The following is a 12,351-nucleotide window of genomic DNA, read 5'->3' as shown; positions in this document are numbered from 1 at the left end:
AGTCTGAAAACAATCCAGCTGCCTCAGACCAATCAGCAGTGTGTGTGGCATGTGCTCTGTGAATGTGTATGCGCTTTAAGTGCTTTGTTCTGTAAGACTGGAAAAGAGCTACTGTATTAAAGTTTAGCCTATTTAAACCCCAAATCTTTCTTCAGGGTCTCAGTGGGGCATTTTCATTGGGTTATAAGTGTGGACTGCAGATAGGCACTCAAACACTTTGACTTTGGAGGCACTGTTAGAACAATGACAGCAGCACAAACGACATCTGCTGTTGAAGGCAGTGTGATATGGATTGGAACAAGTCAGTAAGTGGTCCCAGACCAGTGATCTGACTTTTTTAGCTTCTTTGCAATCTCAACCCTCCTTCCCTCTTTTATTTCTCTCTTTCGTCCCTGCGCCTCTCTTTGTGTCCCACTCTATATTTTGCGTCTCTTACACAGGTGAGCTGTCACACCTCTTGCTCTCAGCACCTTGCAATTACCCCCTCCGCTCTTCAACACTCACACATACACCTAAATGCCCCTTGGCATGCAAGATAGAAGATAACGCTGCTTTTCGAGCACACAGACACTGAAAAACGAGAACGTCCGAGGATAGCAGAAGCTAATATGTAGTTCAGAAGTTAAAATAGAAACTGTGGTGGAACAAAATGACCAAACTAAGTCAGCAAGTCTTTGTGGTGATGGTACATTTTGTTTTCTTTTCTCTGGCTGATCATCGGGATGGGTAAGAGTTTTCTGAAAGTATTTCTATTTGAAGGAAATTTGAATTTGTTAAACTTTCTTAAAAAACATGCAGATTTTTTTCAGTTTTCCCTAAAGCTGGTAAACGTGAACGTAATACCATAAGAATATTGTAAAAGCCTTTTTTAAAAAGTAATGGTTGTGACTCTTTCTTCCTGTACAGTGTGAACATCTTAAATTAATCCACTTGCTTTGTATTAGATCATTTAACAGCCTGTTAACATGGAGATTTAAGAGCAGCTACAAATGCAGCTCACATGGTGATCCTGCAGGCAATTGAGTTTTAATACACATTTGCCGATGAAAGCAAATAATAAGGGAGAAATTGTGATTGTATAGAATAGAAAGACTTTTTTTGTTAAAGACTCGGGATGAGGAAAGTGTTTCATAAGTAGTTACAGTGTACAGATGCTTTAAATAGGCAGCAGTATGGTTGACAGATCCAATAAAAAATGAACAGATGGGCATGGTTGAAGTAATATAGAATCAAAGATGTAGAAAAAACAAAAGCCACGTGATTTAAAAAGAATTAAGGGGTTTTTTTTGCTAATAGTATGAGTCTGGGTGTATATGGAACTGTAGAAAGGTCTGACAAGAGTTACAACCAATGTTCCCTCTAATTTTTCATGTGTCTGAGCAAACACACAAACTCCCTGAACGGTCCCTTGGACCACTGTGAGCAACAGCAGACGTGTGCACTGTGGTCACGCCAGCTTAGAATCCATCCAAGTTACATGGTTTATTAAAAGAATCAAATTACAGCATTTACATTTATGTTAGACTACTTTTAATTAACTGCTTTATCCCACTTACAATGAAAATTTTAAAAAATATCTTGTTCATGACCTGTGTAGTATGTTAACACTATTGGAAGTAAAAATAATTTGAACTCCAATTTTGAAAACACAACTTCATTTATTTATTCATTTATTTATTTGCTCTGACTTGTATTATGAGTATGAGTCTGGGTGAGAGTCCTGTAACTCTCTGTCTGCAAAATACAGTATATAATGACCAATGTTGGGCAATTCATTATATAGTTACTTCTGTTCAACAAAGTAACTGAGTTATGCAAACAACAAAGTTTTTTGCAGCTGTTTACCTAAAAATGCAGCCAAGGCGTTTTTTTAAATAAACATTTCTAAACTATTTACAGAACAATCAGCTGTTCTGCGTCAAATTTGATGCCGCACACTCCCAAAAATAATTTCTGTCCACTATGAGATAAAGGAGAACATCACAAGCAGGCCTGACAACAGGAGATGTATCACTCCTGTAACACCTGTAACATTCAGCAGTCGTCTCATTGTTCTGAAACACACAACAAAACTAGTGACTACACTACACACTAACTACACAAGATTTGTGCTAAATGTCGCAAATCTCTCACATCTCAAAACACCGCCGTCACGCCTAACACTTCCCCCCTTCCTAAACAAATAAATGCCATGTTGCCATATCATTTTTTGATTGGTCCACAGAGTACATTTTTCCACCAATAGGGTGGAAGGGTGTGTGTGTGTGTGTATGTGTTTTTGCTCACAGGCGGAGAGTGCTTTCCTTATAAAACGCTGTTTTTACGGTTTCTTCCCGCAGTAAATATAAACAACAATAGTATTCAGGAAAAAAACAAACATTGCATATATTTTTATCATAACTATGGTTTTACGTGGCCAATCAACACAATTTAAAAACTGGTATAGTTTTTAAATTGTGGCATAGTCCACACTTTTTCCGTCAATTGTTCCGTCTGTCCTGCTCACATCTCCAATGGTTGTACACGTTGTCATTAACGTGGCTTCACTCCACATCAGCCATGCCGTTTTGCTAGCTAAAACACCAGTGTCGGCGGACGCTGTCATAGCCTGTCGACGTTGATTAGCTGCGTATATACGAATGTGAATCACATCAGCGGCTGGACTATGGGATAAGGTGGCATCGTCTAATCCCATACTGGAGCAGCCAGTCACTTACTGACTAACACTGCAAAACAGAATTGTTAACTTATTTATTTTAATTTCAATTCAGGTTAGATTGTTTTTTTTATGTGCGCAACACAGATTTTATGTGCGCAGAGACCATGCCAACACTGCGCAATTGAGCATGCACGCAGCTTAGAGCGAACATTGGTTACAACTGATTTAAAGTGTGGGGGATTCATATATAGAAGAGTAGAAAAATCCAAATACAAGTAAAAGATATCATGAAGATTTTGAGACAACATAGACTTTTTAAATTTAGTTTTGACTGAGTGAAGAAGTTGTTAAAGTAAAAGCTAAACTAACCTTTGGTTAATGCTGAATATTCTGTTGTTATGGCAACCTTTTTGTTCACCATTTTGCATGCTAACCTAGCTAGCAACCTACCTACCTAGCTAGCCCTTATTTAAAACTGACCTTCTAGAAAGTGTTACTGCTCCGCAGACATCTTGGTGACACCTCCAGGAAGTAACTTTGGGTTAATGAGACGCTTCTAAATCTGTCTAAAGGTATGGAGGTTTTGCACACACATGTCCATCTGATGCTAACTGCTCCGCCAATTTGAAGGTCTGTCAATTATCATGATATGTACAGTCAAGTGATTAAGAATATGCTGACTTCTTTACTAACACTTGCAAACTACTCTCTGAGGATACTAAAACTGAGACCCTTGGCCTTCAAAAAAAAAGTTGCACTATTTGAAACATATTGACTGTAGCACTGAGACACAACTTTTAGTTTGAAGGTGAGCAGTCTCCCATTTCCATTGCACTTTTTCAAGTTTTACTCAAACTTGGTTATTAGAGAAGTTAGAGTAGATCTTAAGTAGATAGTAAGTGCATCTAATTAATCTAATTTTGAATCTTATTAAGAATTTTTGGTGATTTTAGCCCCAAAGAGTTTTTTTTAACCCTTAAGGTTATATTTCTGGTCAAGTGCAAAGTAATTAATTTTTTTTAGTTTAATTTTACTTTTAGTTATACAGCGCCAAATCACAGTTTCCTTGAGGCACTTTATACTGTAAGGTAAAGACCCTAAAATAATGCAGAGGAAACAAGGGAACCCCCAACAATCAGATGACCCCATATGAGCAAGCACTTTGGCGACTGTGGGAAGAAAAAACTCCCTTTTAACAGGAAGAAATCTCCAGCAGAATAAGGCTCAGGGCGTGACCAGTTGGGGGTGAAAGAAGGAAGATGGGACAAAAAATACACTGTGAAGGAGAGCCACAGATTAATAATAACAAATGATTAAGTGAGTCAAAAAGGTGAGTGAAGAAGGAAAAAAGTAACAAAACAATGAAAATGTTTCTTGCTCTTTGCACTAAAACACTTATAAATATAATAAGTATAACGCATGCTACTGTAACCCAAAACAGCAGTAAGCATACTTATACTGCAACCTTAGTATTATTATACACTACACAGGTCCTGTAGTTGTAATATGTAGATCGACAACTCAAATGATGCCTAAATTAATCAAATTATTAATTTAGCAGATGAACCAAAAATATTGTCTTGCTTTTGTTTTGGCTTTGTGTTGTTCGCTGCATATGCACACTGAGACGTGCTCTGCAGTACCATCAGTGAACACTGGGAAACATCTGTATTAAGACTGAACTCCGTTTCCAGCTTACTGTGATTTATGTTCATCCCTGCTTGTGATGTGATCTCAAAACTAATCTGGAATTTATTTATTTCTGTTACTTCCCTTCTTCCGTCTTCTCTTTTTCTTCTTGTCTCTGGGTGTTTATGAAACAGATTTCCCAAGAGCATTTCTATTTTTATTGTTTGCAAAAGTGAAGACATTTTCAGCTTAAGCGGTTACTTCTTTGTCCTTGTATGTCCTATCTGAGAAAGAGACGATCTCATGTCCAAAATCACACCCTATTTATTATACAGTGCATTATTTCTACCTTACACTGATTTCAGCATAAGTAGGATAATCTATCTTACTTCATCTCTTTCACATTTAAATATCATTTTTTTGTGTGTGGTTTGTCTAATATTATTGTCTCTGTCTCACAACTGCTTCTGGGAAAACCATCAAAGGGCAAATAGCTGTAAAACTTTATTGGTGATTAATTGCACTGCCTACCTCCCAGGCATAAGAGGGGCTTTGTGCTAAAGCCCTGGAGGTCTGGTGATGATTAATAATCAGATAACCTCTTGTCCCAGCCTCCACAGGCTAGTGGAGGATGAACCGGAGCAAAGTCGGGGTCTCTGCAGCTATGGTCAGACGACTTCCTGTTGTTTTGGATGGAAGAATGTTAACAGCATTTGTGAGCGTAAGTCGTTCTGCAGTTCAGTAATACAACAGCCCCAATCATCCAGCTCCTGAGGTCACTTATGAGCTCAGGAGAGAAAGAAATGTGAGATATTATGACACGTACTTTATAATAAGCTGTAACAACCTGAAAGACAGTATTGCTCTTGAGACATTTTTCTGATATTAATTAAATGTGTATATTTTGTATATTTACATTTAAAGCTGTATGTAAAATGTAAAATGTATGCTGAGAGTTAACTATTCCCCTTGGTTTTATGAGGTGCTTCAGTTTCTTTCAGCACATAATTTATGGCTCAATTAGTCTAGTATTATTAGCTCTGCTTCAAGATGCAGGAAAAAACACCTCACAATTCATTCCGATAATTTTATCAGCAGTCACATCACCAATAAACACTAGTGACTCGCCTCCACTGGCAGTCATACATGCCTATGCTGATGATGATGTGATATGCTTTGGCATGATCGAGTTTCTCTCTTCGTGTCATTCTGGTACGAGTTAAGCTTGAATTGTAGAGATTTTCTTCCCCCAGAACTTTGCAGGCTCTTTTAGACGTTTCCTGGGAAACTCTAATCTGGCCTTATTGTTCTAGAGTGTAACCAGTGGTTTGCACCTTGTTGCACATTGATGAAGGCGCCTTTTGATTGAAGAACTCCTCGATACCATTCTTGACTTGGTTAGATGTCATGACGTTGTTTTACTTAACCATGGAAATAATTCTGCAATCAATCACATTCGTGTTCCTCTTTGATGTTTCAGGCCTTTTATTGTTGCTGAGCTGGTCAGTGCTTTCATTGTTTGTAAAAATGGACCAGATTATTGATTGTGCCACTTTAATATGTTGATTTTGTTTTTTCTAATCATGACCTACCTCTCTTGTACTGACATGTCTTTTGAGTTCATGTTGACATTTCCACTTGGAAGCAGCCAAAGATCTTTTATCTGCTTAATTTGTAATTAAATAATGAGAGCCCCTGGCTATGAAACTTCTTGTCAGTCATTTGTCTTAACACTTTTGAGCCTCTAAAAATGGTGGACTGTGCATACAAATGTCTGTAATTCCTAAATAGTTAATGCAATGTGTTTTGTGAAATCCCTTGAAAGTCGCCACTTCAACCAAATCTTGATTGTTTGATTTAAAATTGTCTGTGCTGAGCCTAAGTATAAGTATAGTTACTACATAAAAGAAGAATATAGCCACTGTGACATTACCCTTTGTTTTCCAGACTACTGTTTGACAATATTTGTATGAGAACTAACTTTATTAACTGCCCTAATATATAAAAAATAATGATAGAATTGTATTATTTCTTCTTAAGTTGTCTCTTAGTACAGTTAACCACAGTGTAAGCCATGCTATGTCAGATAACTGCATCAAAAATGACCCAGAAGGCACCGCTATGAGACAAAGCTTCATTCAGTGAGTGTAACCAGCTGAGCTGGAGGTCCTCACCCATAGACACCTGTTTAAACACCTGTTTTAGCACGCATAGCTTAGCTTGTTAAAATAGCTCACATTAGGTTTTTCTCCATTATCCTGTGCACGCTTTACATGCTGCTTTATGTAGCTCATACCAGTGTGCAGAAGTTACATTGTGTCTGTTGTTGTCCGCAGCGGTGTGCAAGAGGTCCTGCATAAATGGGAAATGTGTGGGACCGGACAAGTGTTCATGCTCCATGGGTTATAAAGGACCGCAGTGCAATGAAGGTGGAGTATCATTTACAAAATCGTTGTCTGTCTTATGTTTTTGATTTCTTAACCATTACCTGCGTCATTCTGCATCATTTACCACAAGGATTTCTATCTACCGCTTGAATAATGTTTCATATTGACTCCAGATGTGAATGAGTGCGGTTTGCCGGAGAGGCCGTGTTCCCAGCGCTGCATGAATACGCACGGTAGCTATCGCTGTTACTGTGAACCTGGATACACACTCAGTGCAGATGGATACACCTGCACCAGTGAGTAATTTCCTGTGGAGGGGAATGCTTAAAATCCACATTAAGAAAAGCCTGCGTGCTGGCAGATTATATTTCTCTCCGATCAGTTTTCTACAAAAAGCTTTCCACCGTCTTCATACCATAATAGGAGGTTAAAGTGTCCGAGGACTCAGCTTACACATCCTTTTAGCCTTGCATAAATGTTTATGGCTGAAATTTACAGTTTATATTATGGAAAGTGATATCATAACAAACCTTGGCGGTGACAGGGTCAAGAGCAAAGAGCATAAATTAGTGATTCATGTAAGATTTTAGTTTTTAAGGAGCATTCAGTTATCGTTTCTGTTTACAGCTTCATTACTGGTCTGAGTGTTGCAGAGCATGTGCTCGTGTACTGTGTGGTGGCATGACAGTGTGTGTGACCCTCTGACCGATCCTCAGCCAGTGTTTCCCTGTCTGTCTTCCAGGAGAGGCCGCATGTTCCTCCCTGCACTGCCAGTTTGGTTGCCAGATGGAGAGAGGGGGAGCGCCGCGCTGTCTGTGTCCCCCCGGCCTCCACCTGGTTGCTGACAACAAGACCTGTGAAGGTAGTGCCTCATTAGAAACACCCTCAGTATGTCACCCCGTTTAGATTCTAACTTTTCACAGTTTTTATTCACCCGATAATCAGACCGGTAACTGTTCAAATCTGTATTTTTTTTTTTTTTAAATTTACCCATGCAGTAAATATCATCAACAGGTCTTAACAGAATGTGTTTTAATCACACTGCTACTCTAGAAAAATATGTTTGATTCATTAACAATTACAGACCTACTTCTAATCGTTCTTTCCTCAGCAAAAGATCAGAACTTTTTCGCTTTTTCACCTTTGATACTGTTGGTCATGACATTTTAATTTAATTTTAATTTAATTTAATTTTAATTTAAGGCTTAGGTTTGGTTTAGGTCAGGTTCTTGATAATCCTACTTAAAGAATAGAGGTTGTTGTTTTTTTTAGTTCCAGTAACTAATTTTAGATCTATACATATAAAAATTTAATCAGGTGTTCCTCAAGGGTCTGTTCTTGGTCCATTACTCTTTAACCTTTACCTTTGACCTCTATATGCTCCCACCTGGTACTTTTATTAAAAAAAATCACATATTCTATCATTCTTATGCAGATGATACACAAATGCACGTATTGTTTTCCTCTGATGATCTAACCAGTTTTCAAAAATAATAAGCTGCACATTAAATAGTATTTTATTTCTTTATTTTGTTGTTTTTATTGCCTTTAACCCACAAAGGTGTCATGTTTTATCATTTATGTTGAGCACATTGAGTTTATGTGTAATCTAACGTGCTATATAAATAAAATTGCCATTGCTGTTGCTGTTAGTTGTCAATGTGACATTATTCTCATATATGGGAGAGACTGATGTCTGTCTAAAGAGCTAAAGAGCTTTGATTTATAATCATCAACTTACTATCAGGTCTGAATAAATGCTTAATTAGAACTCGTAGATGAATCTATTAGGAAATGTTTGCTCAAAGCCTAAAAATAAAAATAAAGCCTCCACACTCAGTTGAGTGTGATGAAAGCATGCACATTATGTCAACTACCTGCAGCTAAGTTACCAGACATCCACTGATCTGTCCACCCAGTGGTAAAAATAGCCTTTAATAACCTAAAATGAAGGGAATTACCTAAAATGCTGGAGTCCCTCTCGATAACTCCTGACGACTCCTGTCCTGTAATGAAGCGAACCTCGCAGCTGTTAAGGGGCATTCACACACTCTTTGTGGGAGCTAGTCAACTTCAAAGGCAGTGGGAAGTCACTGTTTTTTGTTTTTCTCTCACCGAAATACTGCTCTATTTAAATGACACTGGGACAAATGACAAATAATAATTAAAAAATCTGCAGGTGTTCCTCCTCTTCCTTAAAGTAAGTATATTATCTAGGAAAGAAATATTTGGTTGTCAGCTTATTAGGTACAGAGACATTTAAAATAATTCAAATATAACACACAAAAAAATCCTTTATCGCTTACAGAGTTGGTGCAAAATATTAGAAATTCCTTTTAGTACTTCTCAACTAATTTTCTGAAGATGCTCTGTTTTTTTTCAGTAGGATCTTATATGCATTAATGAAGCCCTCAGTAAAGATAATGTAGAAGTTCAGCTTGTAAGTGGCAAAAACTGCAGTTCCTTTAGTGGCCACTTGAGGCTGGAAAGAAATGAGTTAATCCCTATAAACTCCCATGATAAAATGCCCAATTTTTCAACACTGAAAAAGCATATCTACAACCTGGTAGAGGGGGCAAAATCGTTTTGGCCTTTGTGGATGGTTTCCCCTCTTCTTTTTACAACTCACCTACCTTGATAATTGAGTTAGGGGTGTGGTTGTGTTGATTGAGAGGTGTCCCATCTAGAATCTGCGAGGCACTCTACCCTCGCATCCATATAAGGTAGCTTCTCCAAAATACCAAACATTAATGATGAAGATTTGAAACTGGTAATCTAAAACCAAATTTGTGACGTAATGTTGGTGATGTCCAGGTTTTATTCAATCTATACCCCGCTTAAAGTGTCATAAACAGGTCGGCTTTAAAAACTAGTTCAGCTCCATAGATCTGTGGTCTTGGTTCACAAACTTTATGATTTTATATTTTCATGAGTGACTTGCAGGGTGTGCCAAAAACCCATACACAGCTTCATGGTCCACACCTGAATTTGTATGCGTTTGGGTCATTCCTTGTCTTTTAACAGCGCACCTTTCAAAGCAATGACGTGAGGTCCAGGTACTCATTTGTGTGTTTTAGAAGGTAATTGCTGTTTTGAGTGAAGACAAGAAAGCACCTTGTCCTGGAAAGACTGGGCCATGTTTGTGTGCACGCATGTGTGTGTGTGTGTGTGTGTGTGTGTGTGTGTGTGTGTGTGTGTGTGTGTGGTCCAGGTGTGGACTCATGGTATGGTTTGGACTCTGTTCACAGAGTCACAATATGTGGTCATGTCTTCTTCATGGGGAAAAAATAAGTCGTCATCATCAAACATTAAGGTGAACACACGGTTAAAGCTTAGGGTGAGATTAGGTTAAGAGTTTAGTGTAAATCTCCAGGAAATGAATGTAAGTCAGTGTAAGGTCTTCTGAAGTGATGTATACTGAGCTGTTGTGTCCCCCTAAATAACAAAAACTTCAGTGATGTGCAAGTCAAACATTTATTTGCGTTGTGTTCCAGATGTAAACGAGTGTCAGCAGGATGTGTGTCCACCACGGCGGACGTGCAAGAACACTTTTGGCAGCTTCGTTTGTGTGTGCAAAGACGGTTTTGTGATGGGGGCGCTGGAGGGCTCCGTTAAATGCCGAGGTAAAAAGCAATGTTGTTGAGCAGACTGTCACGTGTGTATGTGTGCATGTGTGTGTGTGTGTGTGTGTGTGTATTTTGTGGGGGGGTTTTCTAATTCATAGAATTTTGTTGTCTTCTTGGACTTGAATGGTTGGGCATGTTTGCATACTGAGAAAATCTGAAATATGGCGAGAGAGCAAAGAAGATATAACATTTCCCACCAAAGTGAAGCCAGAAGTGATATGAATTTTTGAAAATCTCTTTCAGATTGGTTCCATGTCAGCCCCGTAAATGACTAAATGGATCACAGCACCATCCCCACATGTTCTCCTCATCTGCGCTAATTGGCAGAGGAGAGGGATCATGTGAAGATGTGCTTTGGCAGCAGAGAATCCAGAGACCATGTTTATTTGATGAGCACTCGTAGCTCACCCACTCAGCTGTGGGCTCACCCGCAAGCTGCTTTTTTGTTTTCATCTGTGTGATGAACACTGCAAAATTATCTATTAGGCAGGTTTCGAGGAGTCAGTCCCAAAACCTTTTCGCTCTCTTCCCGCTGATCGATAAAACAACTGTAAAGCAGGTCTAGCATACTCGCATGCTGTGAGGCCATCAAACTATTATTTCCTTCTCTTCTTCTCCAAAGATGAGGATGAATGTTTAACCGGGGCTCACCGGTGCAGCCGCCATGCTCGTTGCTTCAACACCGATGGTTCCTACACCTGTCTGTGTTTGGAGGGATTCTTCGGCAACGGACGCACCTGCCAACCCAGGAGAGCCCCGCAGTCCAAGGCTCTCATGTACTTCAACTACAAACTCAGCAAAAGGACCAGACTCCTGCCACCTGCATCTTAGCTCAACTTCCTGCAAACTACATGGGTCAAATAAAAAAGGGCATGCAACATTAAGGAATGATTTAATAAGCAAAAACAACAACATCAACAACAAAAAAACCACACGCACAACTGTAAAAATAGGCGGGAACACTTTGAGCCGACTTGTTTGTTTTTGTTAAGAATTTTCAGCTCAGCTGGAAACTTTTTTTGCATTTTCTTTTTTTTTTTTGAAAATATTCACAGCACCATCGGCTGCCTGTTTAGTATCAAGTAGACAAACCCTTCATTTAACAAGTGCACTGCAAAAGGACTGCAATGTGTATACTTTAATAGTATGTTTGAGCCCAAATAACCAGCAGGAGGCTTTAGTGCCGTGACTCATCTCAGAACCTCAGACACACGCCCCTGTTTGTACAACACAGCAAAGCAAAATCATTCATATATAGGGTCTGCATCGCTAGTAATTTATAGATTTTTACCCCCTTTTAATGTAAATTTTCTCATGAAAAAAAGCGGTTTTGTGAGGCTTCAGATTTTGCTAATAAAAGGCTGACCTCTGGTGGATAGATAAGGGAAGATGCTGGATTTGTCCTACCTTCACTGTGAACTCTGAAGAATGCCGGTGAAACAAAATGCTACCAAAGGATGTGTACTTTGTAAGTCTACCATGTGATTATGGATTAATGCGATGCTATTTTTTTTTCTTAATTTCTAATTTAAAAAAAAAAACCTGTCCAAACAGATGGTATATAAACGTGATGGACTCGCTTTGGAAGCAGCTAAAGCACAGACTGATGTTTTCCTACCTCACTGTTTATCTTCTGCCCCTCTCCCTCTGTTATGCCACAGGGAATGTTTTTCAGACCCACTAAGTCACACGTGGGGCAGACTACCACACAGCAAGAGAGCACAGACAGGTCAGACCAACCAAATACCAGGAATCCTTGTCTGTCAGCAGCTGTCTGGAAACCTCTTCCTGCTTTCAGAGAGCGCAAGAATGGAAATTGAAGTTTGCTTTTTGATGTTTTTCTCAGGTCAATTTCAAGTTTCCTTCCGAATGATTAAGATCGTGACCCAGGGAGAGGGGGTGGGCGGGAGGATTGCAATAGTTGAGGATAATAACTGTAATGATAGGAGATGGTGGTAGAGGGCACTGTGTGTTGTGTCAGGGCCCTCGGTTGTAGTCCCCGAGGCTTTGATGCTCACGGGGAGTCGGGTTTGTAGTGAGAACAAGCAGC

At 39.1% G+C, this 12,351-nt stretch overlaps 1 protein-coding gene across 2 annotated transcripts; it reads left to right on the top strand.

The window, feature by feature from the left end:
• The first annotated feature begins 213 nt into the window (after positions 1-213).
• Positions 214-11,617, top strand: LOC120728759 (epidermal growth factor-like protein 6). 2 transcript variants are annotated; one of them, XM_040023880.1, is made up of 7 exons: positions 214-305; positions 4,900-5,009; positions 6,625-6,717; positions 6,849-6,971; positions 7,418-7,537; positions 10,170-10,298; positions 10,924-11,617. In XM_040023880.1, the coding sequence occupies exons 1-7, from the start codon at positions 244-246 to the stop codon at positions 11,130-11,132; spliced, it is 846 nt and encodes a 281-aa protein (XP_039879814.1). In that variant the 5' UTR covers positions 214-243; the 3' UTR covers positions 11,133-11,617. The 2 variants fall into 2 exon arrangements, with proteins under 2 accessions (XP_039879814.1, XP_039879813.1); XM_040023879.1 differs by lacking the exon at positions 214-305 and adding an exon at positions 348-726.
• The last annotated feature ends 734 nt before the right edge of the window (positions 11,618-12,351 follow it).

This window comes from Simochromis diagramma, unplaced genomic scaffold (genome assembly GCF_900408965.1).
Source record: "Simochromis diagramma unplaced genomic scaffold, fSimDia1.1 OVJJ01000302.1, whole genome shotgun sequence".
Lineage (NCBI taxonomy): Eukaryota > Metazoa > Chordata > Actinopteri > Cichliformes > Cichlidae > Simochromis > Simochromis diagramma.
The sequence above is the reverse complement of the archived record's forward strand: the minus strand, read 5'-3'. Positions and strand labels throughout refer to the sequence as shown.